Source organism: Vulpes lagopus, chromosome 23 (genome assembly GCF_018345385.1).
Source record: "Vulpes lagopus strain Blue_001 chromosome 23, ASM1834538v1, whole genome shotgun sequence".
Taxonomy (NCBI): Eukaryota; Metazoa; Chordata; class Mammalia; order Carnivora; family Canidae; genus Vulpes; species Vulpes lagopus.
In genome coordinates, this window is record NC_054846.1 from 27,737,052 (window position 1) to 27,762,282 (window position 25,231).

A 25,231-nucleotide genomic window follows, 5' to 3' on the forward strand; every position below is an offset into this window, starting at 1 on the left:
GAAAACAAGAAAAGGCGGTTAAACAGTGGACTTCCTGGTCCACTGTATTCTTCCCTAATCCACAGTTAAGGGCTTGTCCAATCCTGTGCACACATAGTAACTTTCAACTACTAAAATTTATGTTTCCATAGGTGGAAGATACTCTTGACGACATTATACATATTTCGCCTTGATTTCCAGGCTTCATGGACAGCTTGTCCATTCCAAGATATGTAAACAAACAGTGAGGTACTCAGTCTCAAGCTAAATAAAACCCAAAGGAAGGGGGGGGCAGACTCACACACTTATGACACTTTACAGCTAAGGCTATCAGACTACTTGTGAAAATACAACAACGCAAAACTCTGTGCTGAAGGGCACTATTAAGAGCCAAATGAGCAGGGCACCAGCAAGCACCCAAGGAGCCCCGGGACCTCGCTGCTCTGCCATTTGAATTAGGATAGAGAGATTTCATTTAAATGTGCAGGAGAAGGAAGAGCAATACAGACTAGAGACAGAAACCAAGTTTCTAGCACTCTCCAGAAATGTGCCATTTTCCCCCTGCAATTCAATGAAGGAGAACAAGTCTGCTGGGATGGGCAATGTGTAAAGCGCCTACACGGGAAGTGAACCGAGACTACTGCATTTAAGCCTCTGAATAGCTGGCAGGTGGTCAATTTCTAAAGCAATTTCTTGGAGATTGATATGGAGAAAGATCTGGGAAGCTCTGGGATTTTATTACCCATCACTTAGCTGCTGGCACTGGCTCCTGTTCTCCGGCTCCTTGCTCGCCTCCCCTCTCTTTCGGCTTCCCTTTCCCCCTTTCGGTTTGCGTCCTGTCACTCTCTGTTATAATTAAAATGGAAAACATTGCAGGTGTCTGCTATAAAGCATTTGCAGATATTGTATAGTACATGAAGAAATAAGCAGCTGCAAATTGTGTAATTTGGTCTTTTAAAAAAAAAAAAACACCCTGAAAGACATTCTGGAAATAAACACATCTTTCATCCTGGTAGGTTTGCATTTTCTTTTTGTTTGTACTTCAGCCCGTTTGCTCATTATTTCCTCACCGCCTTGTATGGAAAGTTTCAGCTTTAACTAGTGAGTGCTCCTCTTTTAGAGGAGATGGGGGAATTTCTGGAATCATGGCTTAAAATGGGGCAACTGTGTCTGTACGGTGTGGTGCAGCCTTAGGCAGTGTTTCTCTCAGTCAAAACAATGCCTAAGAATAACAGCAGCTGTAAGTTACTAAAAGTGGAGAAAAAAATAAACGTGTTGAAATATTTATTATCTGTGATAGTTGGAAGGGATCCACCATCCCCAAAGGAAACCAGTATACTGGCATGGATGACAATGGGGACACCCCAGTCCCCACTCCCACAGCCTTGTTTCCTTGGGGGCATCCGTTCAGGTCTGCAAGTCATTTAAAAAAAAAATCTGCTCCTAGGGTAGACAATAGGTGTTCCAGTTTTAGCTTGAGGCTCAGCTATGTCTTCCTTCCCCTTGACTTTCAAATTTCCTGGAGCAATGGAGTGGGTGTAAGAGCTGTGGTAGCAATGAAGAGTTAAAATGCTCCAGTCAGATTTAAGTCTTGGCTCTACCTCTAGCTGTGATCATTGGGCAAATTATCTAATTGCCTTTGCTTTTGTTTCCTCATCAGTATTATGGGGTCAGTCATCCTATGTGAATCATGGTCAGGATTCTCATGAGGACAGGAGGAGATAATGTATAGGAGGCATATAATATCGTGTCTAGCATGGCAAATGCTCCAGAAAGGTTAGGCAGTAATGATAGTGGTAGCAGTGGTGGAGGTGGTGGTGATCCCTTCACTTCCCCTCCTTTTAGAGCTCCATAGTGGCGTCTTGCCTGGGTCACATCCATCCATCCATCCATCCATCCATCCATCCATCCATCCATCCAAGAAATGTTACAGACATGTGCCAGGCATTATTCTAGGGTCCTATAAATAGTGCATGCCTTTATATCCACTAATGTTTAAAATAAAGAAAAATGAAAAGCACCCATTTAGTAAAAATTTATTAGTGGAAGACATGAATATGCACTCGTTGGAAATTAACATTAGGTTGAAGTGAATGGCCGTGGCTACTAGTGATGCTACACTTTCACTCCAGTATTAAATGTGTAGGTAATTTCTTGTGCCTTTTTTGCCCCTGGTGGCTAAACTTCCCATAAGTTAAACTTTCCCTGTGAGAAACACAAAACCCCTGAAAGCAACCTCTCTCCCACAAGAGAAATTTATAAACTCCAGTGTCTGGCTGAAGGATTAGGAAGCCCTCACCACATAAGAGCCGCCACTATCCTAATGGCTTTTCTGCAAGACCTAAATTTTATTTCCTATGAAGGTATAGCCATCAGGCAATTTCCTTTTCTGAACTCAATGGAAAATATTTTGTTCTTTTCTCTTTCTCTGCAGCATAGTTTCCTACTGGCTTTGTCTCTATTTCTTCCTTTTCCATTGTATACTGCATACTTATCTTCTCTGAAAGTCATTCCATTATTTTTTTCATACATTCATTCATTTTCACTTAACATTTATTGAATGTCCACTAGTGTCAGGAGTTTGCCACTCCTCTCCTTAATCACCGGTAAAAGTACACCATGATATGCTAAATCAAGCCTGAAGTCTTTTTTTTTTTTCATTTTCCCTTAACTATTCATGGACTGGCATACATGAAGCATTTAGGTACAGCATTCTTTGATGCTAAATTAAATGGGTCAGAAATGCGTGATCCTCTTCCAACTTGGCAGGGAAATGATAACTTCTAGCAAAGGGCTATTACTACCTCAGGTATGGTGCTAAGCACCTTGTTACATCATCTCACTTACCCTAATTCACACAGCAATCCTATTAATAGTCTCATTCTACAGGTGAGGAAATGAAGGCTTAAAGAATCTGTTTCTTTCCTAAAGTTGCAGAACTCTGAAGTAGTGAAGTTACTGTTCAAACTCAGGTCTACATAATTCCATTGTCTATGCTCTAAAATTTTATGCCATGTTGCCTCTCAGCAGCATAAAATATAAAAGGTCTTAATTTGCTACAGATTTCTTTCCAAGCCACATAGACAAACTCCCAACGTTGAACTGATCACATGTTGACGTTTAATCCAGAGTTCCTCACCAGTGGCACTACTGACACTTTGGGCCAGATAATCCCTGGTTGTTGGGGGCTCTTCTGGGCATTGTAGGATAGGGAGCGGCATCCCTGGCTTCTACCCACTGGAGGCCACTAGCACCCTCCTCCCAGGCATAGCAATCAAAAGTGCCTTCAGACATTGCCACTTGTCCCCTGGAGGCAAAATTGTCCCCAGTTGAGAACCACTGTTTTAATCCATTCTTGATCTATGGACACAACTAAAGACAACCTCACATGTGAACTATACAAACATGGAAATAGTTGCACCCTGCACACACATATTTTCTACGAACAATTCTGTAAGATGGTATTACGAAGCATTATAATTTAATTCAGATACAATGTTAAGACATCACTCAAAGCTACAATTTTTGAGGAAATTTAGCTCCCGTAAGAAACAATTATATTTTGCTTGTTTTATAAGAAGACAGTTCCAAAAATGTATTCAAACCAAGAAAAACAGTATCAATTAAATCCTTTATAAGGTTAATTAACACGTAAAGAATGTTTAGGGAATAATCGACACCATCCAGTTGAAAAGGCTTCCTCCTGACACGATACAACCATTAGCAAGATCGAAAAGTCTCTCAAGATTGAATATAGATGGCAGCGAGATATCAAATGGAACCTGAGAAAAAGCAGAAAGTGTTCATGAAATGCATCATTTCAAACTGTTGGCTGAAGTGAAGTTCTCAAACCTACAAATACCAATTCCATATAACGATTTTATGTGAAAGATATTTAACTCTTGCCTAAGGTAAAATGCAAAGTTTCATTTCTCTGCGCTGCTGAAATGTCACACACTCTCATTTTAGATCCTATTAAGATTCATAGATTAGCCTATAAAACAGCAGATATTTTAGAAATAGAGACTATTTGCATCTCTATAATCACTGTAGATGATTCTAAAGGTAGGACTTTGGCCCTGTTCCTAACAAAACGCTTTCCTCCATTAACAGGCTGCCCATTTGACAAATGTCCCTGTCTTACTGGAGCTTAAGTCCTGCCACAGTGAAGCAAATTATGTTTGGCGCCTACTCTCTCTGAAAGAGGTGCGAGGTTACCTGGAGCAGGCCGAAGACACCTGAACAGATATGAAAGATGGAAAATAAGAGCACTGGTTATTTCATTGAGAGAGAGGTGGGAAGGTGAGAATAATAAACAGGAAGGAACATTAACATTTCCTGGGGACCTATTCTATGCAGATCTAGATACTTTCGAAGATGAATGAGCAAATGTCTTGTAGAATGACCACAGCGGATTAGATCCTTGTGGGCCTAAATTGTGGCAAGAGATTAGAAGACAAGTTTTATTAATTTCTTGTCAAATTGTTAAACGAACTTTTTCTTCCTAAGGAAACACAGTGAAACTAAAAGTGGAGGCTGATTTTTATTTATTTTTCTTCACTTTGTTGGATTAAAACACGACCAAAGCATTCCAGTGCTTTCTAAAACTTAAAATAATAAAGAGGCAAAACAATTAATAGTGTCTTCCTTCCTCACTTGATCCTGAGGTACTAGGTATTACCAGTTTGAGGAATATCTTCCCAAAACTTTTAAAGTCCTCTCACAAATGTATTATTCATGTGGGTTTTTCTTTTCCCTTTTTGCTTTCCTTCGTTTCTTGAAATAGGATAACTGGATTTCCATTATTTGCTTTTTCAACTACCAATATGTAAGAGAAATCCCTCCTTAATCAATTCAGGGAGACAGAATAAACTACATGGAGTTTAAGAGTATGCATTCTGGGGTAAGACTGTTTTGTTCAAATTCAGACTTCACCACATACCAGCTATGTGAGCTTGAGTAAAATACTTGATCTGTTTGAATTTTAATTCCGTCATCCATAAAATTAGAATATTGTTATTACAATTGCTATCACAACATATTCTTGTTACAAGATGGAATGAATTTAAATATATACTCAGATCGGTGCCTAGCACACAATGAACACACAACAAAGGCTACATGTTACTATCCTTGTCGAACACACTCTTTTTTATGGCTACAAAACAATACATGGGATGGTCGTATCCTATTAATCAACCACTAGAGAGGTCATCTCTAGTTTTTGTACATTTGTTTATTCATATACATCCTTGGACATTGATACTCCTATTTCTGCACCACTGATTCCCCACGATGGTTTAGTTTAGTCAAAGGGTGTTCACATTTCACATTTTAACATTTCTTGTCAGATTACTTTTCCGATAGATTATGGCAGTTAACACTTCAATCATAAATACAGAGGTATAGATAACCAATAAACCCAGATCTTTTTGTTGAAAAGATTGTTCTTTCCTCCCTGCACTGCAAAGTCACCTTTGACTTAAACCATGGGACCCAATATGCCTGGATCTCTTTCTGGACACTATTTTGTTCCATCGATCTATATCTATACCCTCTCCAATCCCCCACTGTTATTACAGCTCTTTCGTAAGACTTGACAACTAGAAGTGTAATTCTATTTTTGTTCTTTTGTTCTTTTTTTGTTGTTGTTCTTTTTTTAGATGGTTTTGGCTATTGTAGGTCCTTTGCATTTCTGTGTTAATTCCCTGATGCTACTGTAAATGATAGCTTTTCAAATATTTCATTCATAAATTTTCCCCAAAATATATAGAGATAAAGTTTACATTTACATTCGAAAGCATATAGCGAATTTGCTAAATTCACTTATTCATTCTAAGAGTTTATCTGAAGACTATTTTGGATTTTCTGTCTATAAACAATAAGAATTTTACTCCTTCCTTTCTCATACTTCCACCTTTCTATGTTCTCCCTTTACTTCACTGGCTGAGAATCTTCAAGCTGTGTTAATTAGAAATGGTGACAGGAAGTCATAAACATATGATTAACTTTTTAATTCAGGGAAAAGGGAAAGGTTTATTTAATGAATGGCATTGTAAAAGTGCCTACTACTAAAATTCATTATTTTCTTTACTTATATCCTCTACTATTTTTGTTTAATTTATTCCTAGGCATTTTGTTATTATTGTGAATGTTTTAAAGTTTTAAAAATTTTTGTTTAAAATGATTATTCTTGAGGTGCCTGGCTGGCTCAGATGGTGGAGAATGTGAATCTTGATCTCAAGGTTGTGAGTTTGAACCCATGTTGGGTGTAGAGATTACTTAAAAATAAAATCTTTTTAAAAATGGTTATTCTTAGTAGAAACAAAGTTATTGATTTTTATATCAGCCACTTTATCAGATTCTCTTAATCAAAGAAGACATAGACATGGCCAACAAACACATGAAAAAATGCTCCGCATCACTGGCCATCAGAGAAATACAAATCAAAACCACAATGAGATACTACCTCACCCCAGTGAGAATGGTGAAAATTAACAAGACAGGAAACAACAAATGTTGGAGAGGATGCAGAGAAAGGGGAACCCTCTTGCACTGTTGGTGGGAATGTGAACTGGTACAGCCACTCTGGAAAACTGTGTGGAGGTTCCTCAAAGAGTTAAAAATAGAATTGCCCTACAACCCAGCAGTTGCACTGTTGGGGATTTACCCCAAAGATTCAGATGCAATGAAACGCCGGGACACCTGCACCGCGATGTTTCTAGCAGCGATGTCCACAATAGCCAAACTGTGGAAGGAGCCTCGGTGTCCATCGAAAGATGAATGGATAAAGAAGATGTGGTCTATGTATACAATGGAATATTACTCAGCCATTAGAAACGACAAATACCCACCATTTGCTTCAACATGGATGGAACTGGAGGGTATTATGCTGAGTGAAGTAAGTCAATCGGAGAAGGTCAAACAGTGTATGTTGTCATTCATTTGGGGAATATAAATAATAGTGAAAGGGAATAGAAGGGAAGGGAGAAGAAATGTGTGGGAAATATCAGAAAGGGAGACAGAACATAAAGACTCCTAACTCTGGAAAATGAACTAGGGGTGGTGGAAGGGGAGGAGGGTGGGGGGTGGGGGTGAATGGGTGACGGGCACTGAGAGGGACACTTGGCGGGATGAGCACTGGGTGTTATCCTGTATGTTGGTAAACTGAACACCAATAAAAAATTAATTTATTAAAAAAAAAAAACAAAAGATGAAAGGATAAGGAAGGTGTGGTCTATGTATACAGTGGAATACTACTCAGCCATTAGAAATGATGAATACCCACCATTTGCTTCAACATGGATGGAACTGGAGGGTATTATGCTGAGTGAAATAAGTCAATTGGAAAAGGACAAACATTATATGGTCTCATTCATTTGGGGAATATAAAAATAGTGAAAGGGAATAAAGGGGAAAGGAGAGAAAATGAGTGAAAATATCAGTGAGGCTGACAGAACATGAGAGACTCCTAACTCTGGGAAACAAACAAGGGGTAGTGGAAGGGGAGGTGGGCGAGGGGTTGGGGTGATGGGGTGATGGGCACTGAGGGGGGGCACTTGATGGGATGAGCACTGGGTGATATGCTATATGTTGGCAAATAGAACTCCAATACAAAATAAAAAAATAAATAAAATAGAAATCTAAGAAGAAAAAAAAGATTCTCTTAATCATTTTAAACCCTTACATTTTCGTTTTGCAGTTATATCATTTACAAATAAATATAACTTCATTATTTGTTAGTATTTATGCTACATATGATTTTGTTCCCTTGCCTGATCGCAGTAGCTAAAAATCTGAAAGTAATATTGATTCCTAGAAGTGCTATGGAGTCCTGTTACTTCTAAAACTTCTACTTAAATTAGGAATAGGAGGAAACCACCTAAATATGTTCTGGGTAATTTATGAAATTTTATTTTATTAAACAGTAAAATTAAAAAGCCACTATCATCAAAAACATGGAGTTCAGTTTTTTAAAATGTTGAGTTAGGTGAAAATGAGAAATTTATCTCATAGTCAGAGTACACCAATGCTGTAAACATTAAGAGAATCTGAATGTGCTTTAGGAAGTCAGAGTTATATCTTTTCCCCAGAGAGTTCAAGATTTTAAAAATTAGAATTTATAAGATATCAAATAAAATGATACAGTTAAAAGGTAAAACATTTCCTGAGACATGTTTCTTGACTTGTATTTACTCAATCTTGATACCTGAACATTTAAAGTAAGCTCATATAATGTTTTATAATGTGAACACATCCATGAGGCTCAGAGACTTTTTTTAAGATTTATTTATTTATTTGAGGGTGGGAAGGGGCAGAGGGAGAAGGAGAGAATCTCAAGCAGACTCTCCTTTGAGCAGAACCTGACAGGGGGCTTAATCTCACAACCCTGAGATCACGATCTGACCCAATATTGAGTTGGATGCTTAACCCATTGGGCTACCCAGGTGCCCCAGAGGTTCAGAGACTTTCAGTGACTCACCCAAACTCCCTAGGCTAGTACATATCATGTTCCTAACCACTCTGCTGTACCGCCTCTCCGCCCCACTGCCCAACTGTTCTCTGAGCTCCCTCCCACCGTGTGTGGCATCCGTGAAATACCCCTGTTCCCTGCAGCCTCTCCTTCTACTCCTACCTGACTGCAAACTCCTGCTCCTCCTGTGGGCTCTGTGGTGCTATTGACCCTTTCCCAGTTTTGGTATTCGGAAATTTTATGGAAGTTTCTAAGGCTTCCACAGGGAATTTCTCAAGTAAAGTCAAGCTTATGTGAAATTACTGAATTTCTTTTTTTTTCCTTTTGCCATTCAATAGAGACAGGACTGGTGATCGTATAATTGTGGGGGAGCCTTTTATGTCTTTTGTAAGCAGCCTTGAATCTGAATTGTCTTGGATAAGGTATCAAGGAGTCCCAGTTCCTTTCCATGGATCAAGAAAGGCTTTGTGGAGAGAAAGGAAGAAAACCACCTGGCAGGTAAGCAGACTGTAAATTAGTTCAAACAGGCTATGCTTTAAAGGACAATAGTAAAGAAATAGTGATAGTTCTGCCTGTCTGGAAAGGATAGAAGTTGGAAATAATAGGAGGAAGGGAAAAGAGGTAATCAAGTTGGGGCACGCTGAAGGGGTTCATTGCCAGGACTTGAGCTTGTCTGGGGGAGCTCTGAAAGTCACTGGACAGTTAAGGCTACTTGCCAATGCTATATTATATAGGAGCTTCTGCATGAAAACTAGATTCTGTCCTAATGAAAGATTTTATTACTTCTGTTCTTTTGTTGCAATAACTTTCTTTGACTGAAAGAGAAGTCCTATTGTCTTCAAAGTATCTCTGGTTTTTCTCAATCCAGTGAGTTTTTGTTGAGCACCTACGTTGAGAACTCCGCTTGCTTCTCTCTCAGCACATTGCCAGTTGCCTTTTCATTGATTCTAAGTGTTAATGACCAAGAAGAAAGGGAGAACACCAAATCCACTCCTAGTAATTGGTAAGTGGGTTATGAAAACCTGTGGGCGTAGTGATATGGGTGGATTTAACTTTGTCTCCTTTCAAGAACTTTCAAACACAGAGAGTCAGAGCCATCAGGGGAAGAAAAGGTTTAAAAGCTTCAAGATAGGAAAACAAATGCTTTTTTTCATCCAGCATTCTCACATAGAAGTTTCTGTACCATGTTAGAGTTCTGTCTCAATATATCCCCAGAATTTTCGAAGTTAATAATTTATTGGATTTTTTTTTCAGACTGGGGAAAAACATTCATTCCAAAGTAGGATGGATAATATGATACCAGCTTACTTAAGAATCAATATCATGAATGACAGGTGACCCATCCGATAAAAGTTCCAGATGAGAGGGAACTAGAGATCTATGGTTTCACTTTACTTTATATGATTAAGAGAATCCCTTCAGCAACAGTAACACATATTATCTCCCCAATATAACAAAAATAGCACCCAATCCTTAAGAAGGTGAGAAGGGCTCGTATACAATTCTGCCAGGCCACAGGAAATTTCACATTTTGCTGAGAACAAGATTTTTTTTTTTAATTTTTATTTATTTATGATAGTCACACACAGAGAGAGAGAGAGAGAGAGAGAGAGGCAGAGACATAGGCAGAGGGAGAAGCAGGCTCCATGCACTGGGAGCCGGACGTGGGATTCGATCCTGAGTCTCCAGGGTCACGCCCTGGGCCAAAGGCAGGCGCCAAACTGCTGCGCCACCCAGGGATCCCTGCTGAGAACAAGATTATCTTTCTCATTCTAGTTTTGTGTTAATAAAACTTTAAATACGGGATCCCTGGGTGGCTCAGTGGTTTGGTTCCTGCCTTCGGCCCACGGCGTGATCCTGGAGTCCCAGGATTGGGTCCCACCTCAGGCTCTCTGCATGGAGCCTGCTTCTCCCTCTGCCTGTGTCTCTGCCTCTCTCTCTCTCCGTGTCTCATGAATAAATAAAATCTTTTAAAAAAATTAAAAAATAAAACTTTACATATGACAGAAAAAAAAGGCTCTTTTTAAAACATAATACGACATCAAAGGGTCATTTTGGTAAGAGTAGAAATTTTTTTAAATTAAATTTTAAAGAAATAACAGGATTATAAAGACATCTTGCAGGGAACAGGAAACTGAGAAACTAAAGATGGGATATGGGAGAGAAAGAATTTATACAGAGAGTTGGTTCAAATGTTATACTATCTAAAAATAGGATTGATTTCTTCTTAAATCATCATCACCACCACTACTATTGTCACTGTCACTGTCCCGGCACTGAGCCTTGGCTGTGCATGGCATTTCCTTGAGCTCCTGAGCAGAGTTCACCTTTTAATAAAGGACACTTCTTGTTCAGACATGTTGTCCCACATGTGCAGGAAACCAAATGTTTCAGTCAGGCCAGAAACTGTTCGGCCTTGTCTCTCCTCTTATATCTAAGCAGATGCCAAAAATGTTTTGAACAATAGCCTCTTTGCCTCTTTATTGGAATACATGAAGAATGCCTCCAAAAGGGAAGATCGATTGAAGGAGACTACATCCACTGGGTGTATGTTTAAAAGTCAATTTTAGGATATGTTCATAGTTTACAGTTGTGATATGATAAAAAATAAGTAATTGATCTTTGTCCCAGCTTCCTGGCATAGAGCTCCTAAAAGAGAGTTTTCCTTTGTTTTTTGTTGTTTTTTTTTTTCCTTTGTATGCTAACAAGATGACTACGGCAGGGAAGGGGCCTAATAGCTTCAAGATGGAGCTGGTCTCCGGGAAAGCCAGCCATGTGATTGGAGAGATAGAGTTTTCAGCCCTAGGCCCTGATCTCTGGGGAAAGAAAGGAGACTGGAGATTGAGTTTGACCACAGTGGTCAACCATTTAATAAATTGGACCCATGTAATAGAACCTTCATGGAAACCCCATAACCACATAACTTCTTGGTTGGTGAACACAATGAAGTGCTGGGAGGGTGGAGCTCTCAGAGAGGGCATGGAAGCTCTGCCCCTCTCTCCAGCCCCTATATCTTGCTCTCTGCATGCATCTCTTCTATTTGACTGTTCCTTGGTTGTATCCTTTATAATAAAATAATTGCAAACAAAGCACTTTCCTGAGTTCTGTGACTTAGTCTAGTGAATTATCAGATCTGAAAGGATATCATGGGAACTCTCAAATCTGTAGTCTGCTGAGCAAAAGTGTGGATGGATCGCCTGGGTACTTCATTTGTAACTGGCACCTGAAGTGGATTATACCTTTAATTTGTGTAGTCTGTGCTAACTCTAGGTAGTAGTGTTAGAATTGAATTGAATGGTTAGACACCCAGTTGGTGTCAGCAAATTGCAGAACTGGTTGGTGTCAGGAAAAACCACCTAACAGTCATATCTGGTATTATGTAAATTAGGGCCATGTTCAGCTGGTGAGTGTCTTTGGACCTTTGGGGCCTTCTCCTACATTCCCCTCCTCTGTGGCAGCTAGTCTGTGCACATTGCCCTTCGTCCTCCTCCCCAGGCCAAGTGGAGGCACTCCTCGATGAGAAATGATAGGGCTGGCAGTGATGTCTCCATTATGGGAATATACACTTTTTATAGGGAGTTATTTAAGAAAACAATCCTGTAATGCCAAAAGAGATCCTTGAGAAAAAAATAAAAGTTTAGGCTGTCCATATCAGGCTTGTTCTAACTGCTTAAGAGTCTAAGGCACACCAAAAAAGAATCTTTGAAATGTGACACCCTATGGTGCAGGAAGAGCAGCTGCTCTCTCCCTCTCTCTCCAGGAAAGTATTTTTCACCATACAGAGAACTAATAAAGGGTCTCAAACAGGGCAAATCCCCTTTAAAATATCAAAAGCTCTAATCAGAACAGAAGGATGAGTTATGCAACCAACAAGGAAGTACATGAGGCATAAAGGCAAGATGCAAGTTCACGGCCAGTGGTTCGGTGCTTCTAATCAGGGCTCTGGGGGAAGAGTTAAAGTTCCTTGGATAAAGGATTTCATGGAAACGCCTGTGTTCAATGTGTTATAAAACTGAACGCCTATTTCTCACTCTCTGTGGAGATGCAAAGTATAAATTCTGATACAGTATTTATATATGATTACATCACTTTACATCATTGCCTTTATTTGCAGAAGATAGTTTGAAAGCTTTACCAAGCTTTTCCTTGTTTTCCTACTCTGAAAAAAAATGTTTTCTAAGAAAGGAAGCCTGCATTTATGGATGATTGCAAATGGGCTGGAGTCTTTGTTTTACAGAGTTTATTTCATCTGTAAATTGACTGTTTACAGATGAAATGGAGGTCAAGAGAAAATGTGATTGAGCTATGCGGTCACATTGTAGAATGTAGTTTTAATCATGATTGGATGACATGCATATGATGTTTTCTACTTACTTCTCTGTTGGAAAGTAAACTTCAAGCCAGAGTATGCTTCCGTTTTCCTTTGGCACTCTTCTAATTCCCATAAACAAGGATTAACTAAGCATCCATGTATTCATCACCAGTTAGGGATTTTATCTTTATTTTTTACCTCACTGCTGAGGTTCCGGTTCCTGGGAGACAGACTCTGAGACGAGACTTTGCTTCCAGGAAGCTTATTAGGAAATACTCTTGGGATCAACATTGATTAGAAAAGGAGAAGACAGCAGGATTAGCAGAGAGAAGATGGGCTGCAGGGCAGTCCTGAGGAAGGGCTCAGCCAACACCATGGAGTTCTGAAGCTGGGCTGACCCTTCAGAGATGCGCGGATTTGTGGTAGGGGGGGGTCAGGTCTTTGCACCCCATATCAACCAGTATTTGGATGCAGACCTCCCCTGAGGAAGAGGTCATCTCTTTTCCCTGTGGGCAATTCCTGGAGAGGATTGAGAACTGAAAGCATCAGTCAGCACATTTCCCAGGGCTGGGAAAATGAGCTCTTCAGTCCTGAAGGGGAGATCTGGGTGGCTCAGTGAAGGGGCTGTGACAGGCACAAATATTTAATTCAATGGTCAACTGTAAAACCATTAAACAACTAGCAATATGGCAAAATGCATACTAGTATATAACTAATATAAGCCAAAGGGAGATTTAAAGTAATAACTAAGTAAGTATTCTTATGCCAGATTTCCAGATGCTGCTTTTCTGGGTCATGGCAAAACAAGCTTAATATATTTTCAGTACAACTCCTATTAATCACTTTATTTGATTACCCCAAGGAACAGTCCCCATTCTGGAGTACAAGGAGAAGAATTGGGAAACAAAGAGTAGGAGGAAGATTCAGAAACAGTTTTTTCCCTCAAATAATACCTTTCCAGAAACTTAAATATGAAGAAGTTCAATAATTTCACCTAAGCTTGACTCTACTTGAGAAATTCCATATGGAAGCCCTAGGACCTTCCATAAAATTTCCAAAGTCAAAGCTGGAAAAGGGTTCCAAGTCCCACAGAGCCGGGGGGTGGGGGGGTAGGAGACTGCAGTCAGGTGGGAGTAGGGGGAGAGGCTACAGGGAGCAGGGGCTTTCTGGGGTTGCCACACATGGTGGGAGGGAGCTCGGAGGACAGGCAGGCAGTGGGGGCGGGAGGGGGGAGGGCAGCACAGCAGTGGTTAGGAACATGTTCTGAGGTGTAGGTACTCTGACACTCCTTAGCTGAGGGAAGAACCTGGGCAAGTCACTTAAATTTCTCACATGCCATATACAGAAATAACAGTATCCACCTTAACTAGAAACAGAAATCTAAAGTCACATGCTGACCTTTAGAATATATGTGTATATTAATGTCTGATTGCTGCTGTAACAAATTTATGACAAACCTAGTAGCTTACTATAGATCTCCTCTCTTACAGTCCTGGACATAAGAAATCTGAATCCAGTGTCACTGTGCTAACATCAAGGTGTCAGCAGGGCTGGTTCTTTCTAGGAGTGGTAAGGGGGGAATCTGGTTGTTGTTGTTGTTGTTGTTTTTGACTTTGGTAGCTTCTAGAGGCCACCTGTTTTCCTTGATTTGTAGCCTGCCCTGCTTCCATCATCATGTGCCTTCTCCTATTGTCAAATCTCCCTCAGCTTCCCTTTTATAAGATTGACTATATTTAGGGCCCACCTGGATAGGCCAGAATAATCTCCCCATCTCAACAACCTTAACTTAATCATATCTGCAAAGCTCTTTTTGTCATACAAGGTAAATGGTTCTGGGGATTAGGATGTGGATATATCTCTGGGGGAGCCATGATTCAGCCTACCACATGGGTGGTTAAATGATACGGTTGAGTTCACAAGAACATCATATTTATATCCTATCTCCTCAACAAAGTGCTGGTAGCTGGAGTTACTGAATAGTTTCTATTTAAAAATTCGTAGCATTATTTGCAACAACATGGATGGAGCTGGATAGTACAATGCCAAGTGAAGTCAGTCAGAGAAAGACAAATACTGTATAATTTCACTCATATGTGGAATTTAAGAAACAAAACACATGAACAAAGGGGAAAAAAGGGAAAGAGACAAACCAAGTAACAGACTCAACAACAGAGAACTGGTGGTCACCAGGAGGGACTGAAGGGGAGGATGGATGAAATAGGTGATGGGGATTAAAAGTAAATTTATCATGATTAGCAGTGAGTAATGTATAGAATTGTTCAATCACTGTATTGTAAACATGTTATCTATACTGGGATTAAAATTTAAAAGTAAATAAATAAATATTCATGGCATTCCTGTAAAATGCCTATTGTGCCAGAAAGTATTAGTGTCCCCTAAAGTACATACTTGTTCCTCTACAATTCTCTATGTTCTTGCATATCAGGTTGAAGCCAATATGATATGGAACAGAAATTATGACGGTCATTCCATGCTGGCTCTTGGAAATGGTCGCCCTAATTTATGGCCTAAGTGGAGACACTTTTTGAGACTAAAAGGGAAGTATATTAAGCATCTCTCCGAATCAACGGGTATACATTATGAGTGCTGCAGGCAAACTGAGATGTGTGGTTGCCGTACTTGGAAACATCCAGTGCAGTCCTTCAGCTCTCCTCAACTGCACTGGTGAGGCTGGAGGCCACAGCACAGCTACAAGGAGAAGGAGAGTTGTCCCACCTGGTCTTTGCACAGGAAGGAAATGAACCTTTATTGCCCTGATATTTGGGGTCTGTGGGCACAGCATAACCCAGCCCATCCTGTCTAAGGCACACAGGTGCTGGCACACTTGTCCTCTCCTATCATGGGGTGTGATGCCATCAAAGTGAGGGCTTAACTCCACTGAAAGGTAGAGCCTTTGGATCTCAGCAGCAAACTTGTAGGAAGAGATAATTTAAGTGGGTACGGGACGCTGGGCTCCCTCCTGACTGGCTGTGTCCAGGTTGCCTGTGTGCTTTTGACCTGGGACATAGTCATGAAAACCCCAGAGTCTGAGTAATACTTGGCATTTATTTTTTTTAATAATACATTTATTTTTTATTGGTGTTCAATTTGCCAACATACAGAATAACACCCAGTGCTCATCCCATCAAGTGCCCCCCTCAGTGCCCATCACCCATTCACCCCCACCCCTCACCCGCCTCCCCTTCTACCACCCCTAGTTTGTTTCCCAGAGTTAGAAGTCTTCATGTTCTGTCTCCCTTCCTGATATTTCCTACCCATTTCTTCTCCCTTCCCTTCTATTCCCTTTTACTATTATTTATATTCCCCAAATGAATGAGGCCATATAATGTTTGTCCTTCTCCAATTGACTTACTTCACTCAGCATAATACCCTCCAGTTCCATCCACGTTGAAGCAAATGGTGGGTATTTGTCATTTCTAATGGCTGAGTAATATTCCATTGTATACATAAACCAAATCTTCTTTATCCATTCATCTTTCGATGGACACTGAGGCTCCTTCCAGTTTGGTTATTGTGGACATTGCTGCTATAAACATCGGGGTGCAGGTGTCCTGGCGTTTCACTGCATCTGCATCTTTGGGGTAAATCCCCAGCAGTGCAATTGCTGGGTCGTAGGGCAGGTCTAAGAACAGGCCAATAACCAGGGAGGAAACTGAAGCAGTCATCAAAAACCTCCCAAGACACAAAATCCAGGGCCAGATGGCTTCCCAGGAGAATTCTATCAAACGCTTAAAGAAGAAATCATACCTATTCTACTAAAGCTGTTTGGAAAGATAGAAAGAGATGGAGTACTTCCAAATTCGTTCTATGAGGCCAGCATCACCTTAATTCCAAAACCAGACAAAGACCCCACCAAAAAGGAGAATTATAGACCAATATCCCTGATGAACATGGATGCAAAAATTCTCAACAAGATACTAGCCAATAGGAACCAACAGTACAGTAAGAAAATTATTCACCATGACCAAGTAGGATTTATCCCTGGGACGCAAGGCTGGTTCAACACTTGTAAAACAATCAATGTGATTCATCATATCAGCAAGAGAAAAACCGAGAACCATATGATCCTCTCAATAGATGCAGAGAAAGCATTTGACAAAATACAGCATCCATTCCTGATCAAAACCCTTCAGAGTGTTGGGATAGAGGGAACTTTCCTCGACATCTTAAAAGCCATCTACGAAAAGCCCACACAAATATCATTCTCAATGGGGAAGCACTGGGAGCCTTTCCCCTAAGATCAGGAACAAGGCAGGGATGTCCACTCTCACCACTGCTATTCAACATAGTACTGGAAGTCCTCGCCTCAGCAATCAGACAACATAAAGACATTAAAGGCATCCAAATTGGCAAAGAAGAAGTCAAACTCTCCCTCTTTGCTGATGACATGATACTGTACATAGAAAATCCAAAAGCCTCCACCCCAAGATGGCTAGAACTCATACAGCAATTTGGCAGCATGGCAGGATACAAAATCAATGCCCAGAAGTCAGTGGCATTTCTATACACTAACAATGAGACTGAAGAAAGAGAAATTAAGGAGCCAATCCCATTTACAATTGCACCCAAAAGCATAAGATACCTAGGAATAAACCTAACCAAAGAGGTAAAGGATCTATACCCTAAAAACTATAGAACACTTCTGAAAGAAATTGAGGAAGACACAAAGAGATGGAAAAATATTCCACGCTCATGGATTGGCAGAATTAATATTGTGAAAATGTCAATGTTACCCAGGGCAATTTACACGTTTAATGCAATCCCTATCAAAATACCATGGACTTAAAAAAAAAAAATACCATGGACTTTCTTCAGAGAGTTAGAACAAATTATTTTAAGATTTGTGTGGAATCAGAAAAGACCCCGAATAGCCAGGGGAATTTTAAAAAAGAAAACCAGAGCTGGCGGCATCACAATGCCAGATTTCAGGTTGTACTACAAAGCTGTGGTCATCAAGACAGTGTGGCATTTCTTGATAGTGTTTTATGAAGGAGATCACTGGGCTTATAGTCTGGCACCCAAAAACAGGAGAGTCTGAGAACAAAGGCTTGAATAAAGAACAAGGAATGAAGTCTGCATTTTGTTTGTGGGGCTTTGTAGCTCAGAAGCAAAGCATGACAGGCTTTGTCAGGAGCTTCCACCAGTAGTGGCCAACTGGAAGCCAGACCTTCCGTGTGTGGAGTGGGAGGAAAAACTGAACATGGGCTTCTTCATTCGTCTGGGTGGACCCTGAGCTGCGGCAAAGCATTCTTACCACGTGGCCAACACTGACTGGCAATTTCCGATAGACAGTCTAACGGAGCTTGCAATTCACGAAGGAATTTCACAGAAATCATTTCACGGGGTGCTTTTTAGAATTTCTAATGTGAGCAATCAACCTCTGTCAATATTAATGAAAGAATGTGCAGAATGAGGCGGGGGGCAAGGACAGACGGGGGAAGAGGAAGGATGGAAGGAAGCGGAGTGGACACTCACCACTGGGCTTCCCAGAATGTCTGTGAGGTGCCAGGTGACTCCACTAGGCACTGTTGGCTAAGGATAATCCCGCAGCCAAATAAAATGTGCCGACCATTCATGAGAATTTTTTGGTTCATCAGAAGTGTGGTCTAATTGCTCTAATAGGGAATTACACTGAGTGAAAAAAAATGATAACCCCCAAAGGGTTACATACTGAATGGTTCCTTTTATAGAATGTATTAAAATGACAAAATTATAACATACCAAATTATAGAAATGGAGAATAGATTAGTAATTGTCAGAAATTAAGGATATCAGTGGGGTGGGTGGTGAAGGGTCTAAAAAGGACAATGAAAGGGGTCCCTGTAGTGACAAAATTGTTCTGTACCCTGACAACTAAAGTCAGCATCCTGGTTGTGATGTCATAGTATTTTTTTGCAAGATGTTACCACTAGGGAGAGCTGAATAAAAGGTACACAGGATCTCTCTAGGTTATTTCATATAATTGCAAGAGAATCTATAATGATCTCAAAAAAAAAGTTTAATTAAAAAGAGGATGGCTAAAGAAAGAATATTAATAATACATCTATTAACTGCCTCTTTACTCTTTTGAAAATGGAGCAAATATTTAGGCCAAAAGCCACTAATGAAGGAAGTTTCTAATAGTCAAATGAACAAAGACTCATTTCATATTAGTTAAAGCTGGAGGGGATCCCTGGGTGGCTCAGTGGTTTAGCGCCTGCCTTTGGCCCAGGGTGTGATCCTAGAGTCCTGGGATTGAGTCCCACCTTGGGCTCCCGGCATGAAGCCTGCTTCTCTCTCTGCCTGTGTTTCTGCCTCTCTCTCTCTCCCTGTGTCTCTCATGAATAAATAAATAAAATCTTAAAAAAAAAATAAAGCTGGAAAAAAATAAAGATGACCACAATGTACCGAATGCTTACCACTGGCGTTATACTGGCACCATGCGGAAAGTGTTGCATGCTTTTTCTAATGTAATTCTCCATGAAGAGAACATAAAGACAAGGAACTGAAGTATAGAGAAGCAAAGTGACTTGCTCACGGTCACACAATCAATAGATGGTGGAATAGAGAATTAAATCATGTTTTTATCCAGTAAGTTATGTTGCTTCTGAGAACTTCAACAGAATCTAATAGACCTGAGGTCTTTAAGGATTAATAACTTGTTCACAAGGGCAAAACTGGACAAGAACCCGTGCCCAGTGCTCTTCCTACCATACTGTGCTCTCACAGATGGTTGAGTAAAGAACATAATGGCATTAGCTGCCTGAGACAGAGGCGGAATCAGAGCAAAAATCTCAAATGGCTAGTGTCCAAAGTATTAACAAGAAAAATGGGTAAATTTAAACCTGTGCCTTCTTTGTGGATTTATTTTAATATAAGAATATTTGTGCAAAGACCTTCCAAAGCTTGCCAATTGATTCAGCTATATGAGGCAAAAGCCAATATCCTCCTAAAATGAAGATATGATCCCACTGTAAGGGTACAGTTTTTTAAATCAAGACAAAATCGTTTAGCAAAATGAATGAAGTAAATGAAACTAGATGTTTACCTCTGTTTTTGGCAAAACGGAAAGCAGTAAACAAATTTGCTAATGATACCCCTGCCTTTCACCTCCTTTAAAGTGACCCAAAGCGACTAAACTTCAGGAAGTCGTCCCTTTGGTTCAGAAATGCAGTTTTATCCTGAATGAAGCCAGGCTTGCTTAATCCAGCTGTACACACTCTTCTTGCCACTTAGACAGTAAATACACAATATCAGGTTCATGATTATATTTTGGTTTAAATTACATCCAAGTATCATTATACCAGCAAATTGCACATCTCACAAAAGTAGGACCCATACTTTGAGCACAGAGAGCACAAAGGCCCTTGGTTCCATGATGAGTGAGAGCGTATTTCACCTTGACACTATTGCTGGCAAATCTCTGGGAGACGAGCATTTTGAAAACGCTATAAACAGCTTAGCCTTTTCTTAGCATTTTGAAGAGCACATTAATAGCCTGGCCTTTTCTTAAGGGCCTTCTTTTTCCCTTAGCCAAATTTGACAGCTAGAAGTGAACAGTGAGAGGATGGAATCAAAGTCAGGGCTATGTTTTAAAAGCAGTGTGGAACTGATGTCATCCGGCATTGTCTTCAAAAGAATATAAGAATATTAAGTGGATGTCTCATGAACTTACACACAAAGGATACTCTTCACTTGAGGACAGAATGATAATGTCTCACAGAAGAAAGATGTAATTCTAGATGCCCATAAAATCTATTCAGACAGCTCTTGGCTGGTACAAAAAAAAAGAAAAAAGAAAAAAGCAGAATAAGAGGAAGAAAAAGAAAAAATCTGCAACACTCAATCAAAAGAAGTTATAGTTGTAAGTCAAATTAATTTTAAAATACTTAGTACACACCTAACATAGACCATGTGAAACCTTAAGCCCAATGCTGTCAGTGACAGTTTAAAGACAGTATGGTTATGGCCACCATTTGGAAAGTTTTTTTTTTTAAAAAAGAAACCAAGAAGCATATGGTAATGTAATAAGACTAGCCAAAATAAATTAAATAGTTTAGCATCACCCTCTAGGATTTAACAACCTATTAAAAAAAAAAAAAAAAGGGAGGTGGAAGCTTTCCTACATAAATAGGGACACATGCAACCCCATCCAGCACCCAGAAAAACCACATCGGTCATTTCAAAGGGTGCTTTGAGAACCCACCTAGTTTATCTTCTATCCTTTCCATATGACACACTCAGCAACTTCAGTATAGTTACCGAGCATATTTGGGGAGAGTTGCAGACTAATTTTTAAAATTGCCTAAGCAGGTTGGCCAGGAGTGGCCTCTGCTAGAGCAAGAAGGTGCCAACCAATTGGGAGTGCTTCGCTGGATGCTGCAGCAGATTGCATTTTCCCAAAAATGGCTGCAATGATAGCTCCTAACCCACATGCCCTTCTTACAATTTGACAGTGACACTCTGCCCATCAAGAGGTGGAGTCTATATTCAACCTTGAATCTGGGTGGACTGGGGGCTAGCCGGGAGAAGTCATCATGTAACTTAAAAAGCTGGGGGCATACACAGTGATAGAGTTGCTGCCTGGTTCTCTTGGGAGGCTCATTCTTGAAACCCAGACGCTACACTGTACTGAGGCCCAATCGGCCACACAGGGGTCACGTGTCTTGGCCCACAGCCCACTCTACGTGGCCAACTCCACTGTGGCCCAGAGCCCACTCTACGTTCCCAGCCCTCAGCCCCTTGCCAAGCATCAAGCACCAAACCAAACTAGCCTTTGAGCCTTCAGGGATCCCAGCCTTCAAGACCTGAATCATCCCCAAACATGGAGTCCTCCCAGCTGATGGTCCAGGTACCCCAGAACAGAGATAAGCTGCCCTGCTGGGTCCTTTCCAAATATTCATTAAAATGTGGGTCATTTAGGGGCACCAGTGTGGCTCAGTTGTTTGGGGGTCTCGGGTCATGATCCCAGGGTCCTGGGAATGAGCCCTGCTCAAGGAGGAGTGTGCTTCTCCTTCTCCTTGCCCCCACTCTGCTCTCCCTCACTCTCTGTCTCTCTCTGTGTTTCAAATAAATAAATAAAATCTTTTAAAAAAAATTGGGTCATTTCATGGCACTAAGTTTGGGGTGCTTTGTTATATGATAATAGTAACTGGAACAGACGAAAATGGGAACTACATGTGGCTAAAAGTGATGTGGGCAGTCATTCCAAGCACTAGAATTACTGCAGCCTCTCTTTCAGGAATGAACTCAGAAGTTTTCTTACATGTGTTGTTTTTCTACTATAGCCACTCCTCTATTTACAAGGGTTTAACTCCAAGTGAACTCACATAGCTCTTAGATGATAATGTTTTCTTAGGATGGTGCCAGGCACTATTCTGAGAGTTTATGTGGATTAATTAATCTACACAACAAACTCATGAAGTAAGTACTATTTTTTTTTTTAAGTAGACTCTACGCCCAGCACAGAGCCCAATGCAGGACCTGAACTCACAACCCTGAGATCAAGACCTGAGCTGAGGCCAAGAGTGGAGAACTCAACCAACTGAGCCACCCAGGCACCCCGAGGTAAGTACCATTTTTATTCCCATTTTACAAATAGGGAAACTGAAGCATTGAGGTTAAACAACTTGCTCCGGGTTACACAACTAGCAATCTCAGAGCTGAGCTGAGATTTTGAGCCAGGCAGTTTTTCGGCTCACTAGCCTGTCCACTAACAGCCACATGCACCACTTCCCAAACTCTTACTCTACCTCCCCCTTGGCACATATGGCTCAGTCCAGCCCCACCCCCTGATGGCCATGAGTGTCCAAAGTGCAAAAGGGGGACACGCCTGGTGTCGGGGTAATGACAATGGTTAGAGTGCAGGCTCTGGCCGGGGCTGTTGGGTAGGTCTTTTAACCTCTGTTAACCTATCTTCTCACTTTATGCAAAATAGCCAACCATTTTAAAAGCACAACTCTCCTTTTCATGAAGCATTAGCCCCATTCCTCCTTCCTAGACTGTCAGCCTCATCAGGGCAGGGACTTTGTCTTTCTCACTTCTCATTCCTTTGGGACCAGCATGGTGCCATGTACTCAACTACAGCCAGTAACTGAGCTGACTTTGGCTCTTTTCTTTTCTTTTCTTTTCTTTTCCTTTTTCTTTCTTTTTTTGAACTTGTCTTTCTTTTTGTATCCAGGGCTTTAGGGATTTGTTCTGTTCTTTCTATCCCCATGAACAAAGCCTTAAATCATGCCTTTACCACTGAGCAGGCTGCCAAAACTGGGACTTGGGTTTTCTGCCTTGACTTTCAAAGTTCTTCCTAATCAGAGGAAAAGGCTTTCACGGGTACCCTTGATCATGTTTATATCCACCTAAGGATTCTCTACTGTCTTCCAATCGCTTTCCAAAATAATTAAAACTCTTAACCATGGGCCACAGGAGCTTCTACTAACTTGATTTCCTATAGGGAACTATTGAACTCTTCTTAAAAGATATCACAGGGAATTTCTCACCTTTAGAAATATGTCAAGATGATACCAGAATATTAACTGAAATTATTATTGAGGAGGGTTGTCTGGCCACCAGGCCCCTGTTTTACCCCATACTGTAATGACTTTTGTATTTGTCTGTCTACCCCACTAAACTGAAGTCAGGGACTCTGGCTTTTACTTCTGTACCCCAATATCCAGCCTAATGGCTGGCAAAGGGGACACATTTGCCAAGTGTTTACTATTCAAATGCATGTAGCTGGTGAGCCCAAAGTCACTGATAATGTCCGGACTAGAACTGCAGCCCTTGAGGGACCCCCAGAGGATGTATCAAGTGCATTTGTTCACTTCACAAATATTTATTAAACACCTCTGTGGGATTCAGCATTGGGCCAGGTGGTGAGCATAAAAATGGAGTAAGATCCAATCTTATTATATATGACTGAATCTGCTCTGGCAGGGGAGACCGATACGGAAGCACATCACTAGAACACATTTGGGTAAGAACTCCACACAGAGATCTAAACCACGGCCTTGAGAGGCAGTGATAACAAGAAGGAAGTCTGGGTCTGGTTAACAGACTCGATGTGTTATTTCCCATTTTTACATAAGCTAGCAAAAGATAAGACGCTAGCATGGTAGAGCGATCCTCCAGCTGACAGCCAGGGTCCTAAGGCCACAAGGGGTCGTGGGTATAGGCGGTCACACGAGAGAATCAATACATCAGATATAAAATTAAAGATGTTAACGACTAAACTAAGACAGGTTAATATATCTGTGACTACGTCTGCTTCTACCTGTTCTTGTGCCCTCTATTCTTCCACCCCAAGCCTTCTTAAAGATAATAATGATTTTAGTGGTGAGTGTCAATATCTGATCATAAATACATCAAAAAAACTGATGACTTTAAGAATCGGACATAAGAGAACATGTGTATACTAAATTCAACCATGTGAAAAGGACTACACATGGTTGACATACACATGAATAAGACAGAGGTCATTAGAACTTAACTGTCATTAAGGATTTTTATGTTAAATTCAAGTTCTTTTTAAGAACATATACTATATAATTAAGCTATTTTATGTGTGACCAGGGCTTGAGAAACAATGGCAGACATCAGGGCATCCTGGCGCTTTCTCTGAGTGGAACGGACGAGTTTTGGGATCTGTTAAGAGGTAAATCCACAGCTCAGGAAACCCACTCAAGCCTCTCACACGCTGTTAGCTGCCTTGCTAGTAGTCCTCTCCTCTCGCATTGGCCTCCCTATTGGCATTTTCCTCTCTCATGTCCAGGAAGGCAAGGGGGCTGGAGGAAACACACAAGCCAGGCTGCCCGGTGCCCTAACAATGTATGATTTCTAAATCTCAGTGTGGTCTTCAATCCTCTTATTTGTCGTTGCTCAGCTGTGATGAGTTGCATCATACTCAATGACCATGAATACTCAAGACCTTTGTCTTTCTCTTGGAAGACCATGCCCTTGACCCTCCACCCTGCTCCACCACAGGTAGACTTGCCTCTACTTCCTGGGGTAAGTGAAAACCTCTGGGTGTGAACTGCCCCAGCTTTTTCCAACCTTTTCTTAAACACTCACACTCCCCCACCTTAATCTGCATCTTTCCTCTGTTCCTGGTCAGCTCTCTTGCTTGGGCTGTCCATGTCTTTCTGTTCCCACCCTCTCTCTGAAGGCCCTCCTCCATCATTTGTCCTTCTCTCTTCTAGATGGCAACCTCCACCCCTCCTAGCTCTTTCCCCTCATCCCAATTCCCAACCTAGTGCCGTCCTCAGCCATTCCTTTCCCCCTCCAGACTTCTCACCGAAACCTTCCTGAAGATTCTTCTACACGTGCAACTTTCACTCTCTCACTCCTTGATTCCAGGCTCCCTATTTTCATGAGACATTCGCTGGGTGTAATTTAGTTAAAGGTGCAGATCCAGGATTGAAGCAGACCTGTATTTGACTCCTGCTTCCTTCACTTACAAGGCACAATATCTT

General features: G+C 40.9%; 1 protein-coding gene across 9 annotated transcripts in view; it reads right to left on the reverse strand.

Annotated features, from left to right (window-relative positions):
- Positions 1–2,037: 2,037 nt before the first annotated feature.
- CFAP54 (cilia and flagella associated protein 54) overlaps positions 2,038–25,231 on the reverse strand; it is a 300,555-nt gene continuing 277,361 nt past the window's right edge. For all 9 annotated transcript variants that reach the window (XM_041739196.1, XM_041739195.1, XM_041739192.1 and 6 more), the window contains one exon: positions 2,038–3,761. In XM_041739196.1, coding sequence (XP_041595130.1) covers positions 3,642–3,761 — 120 coding nt within the window. In that variant the 3' untranslated portion in view covers positions 2,038–3,641. The remainder of the gene's footprint in view (positions 3,762–25,231) is intronic.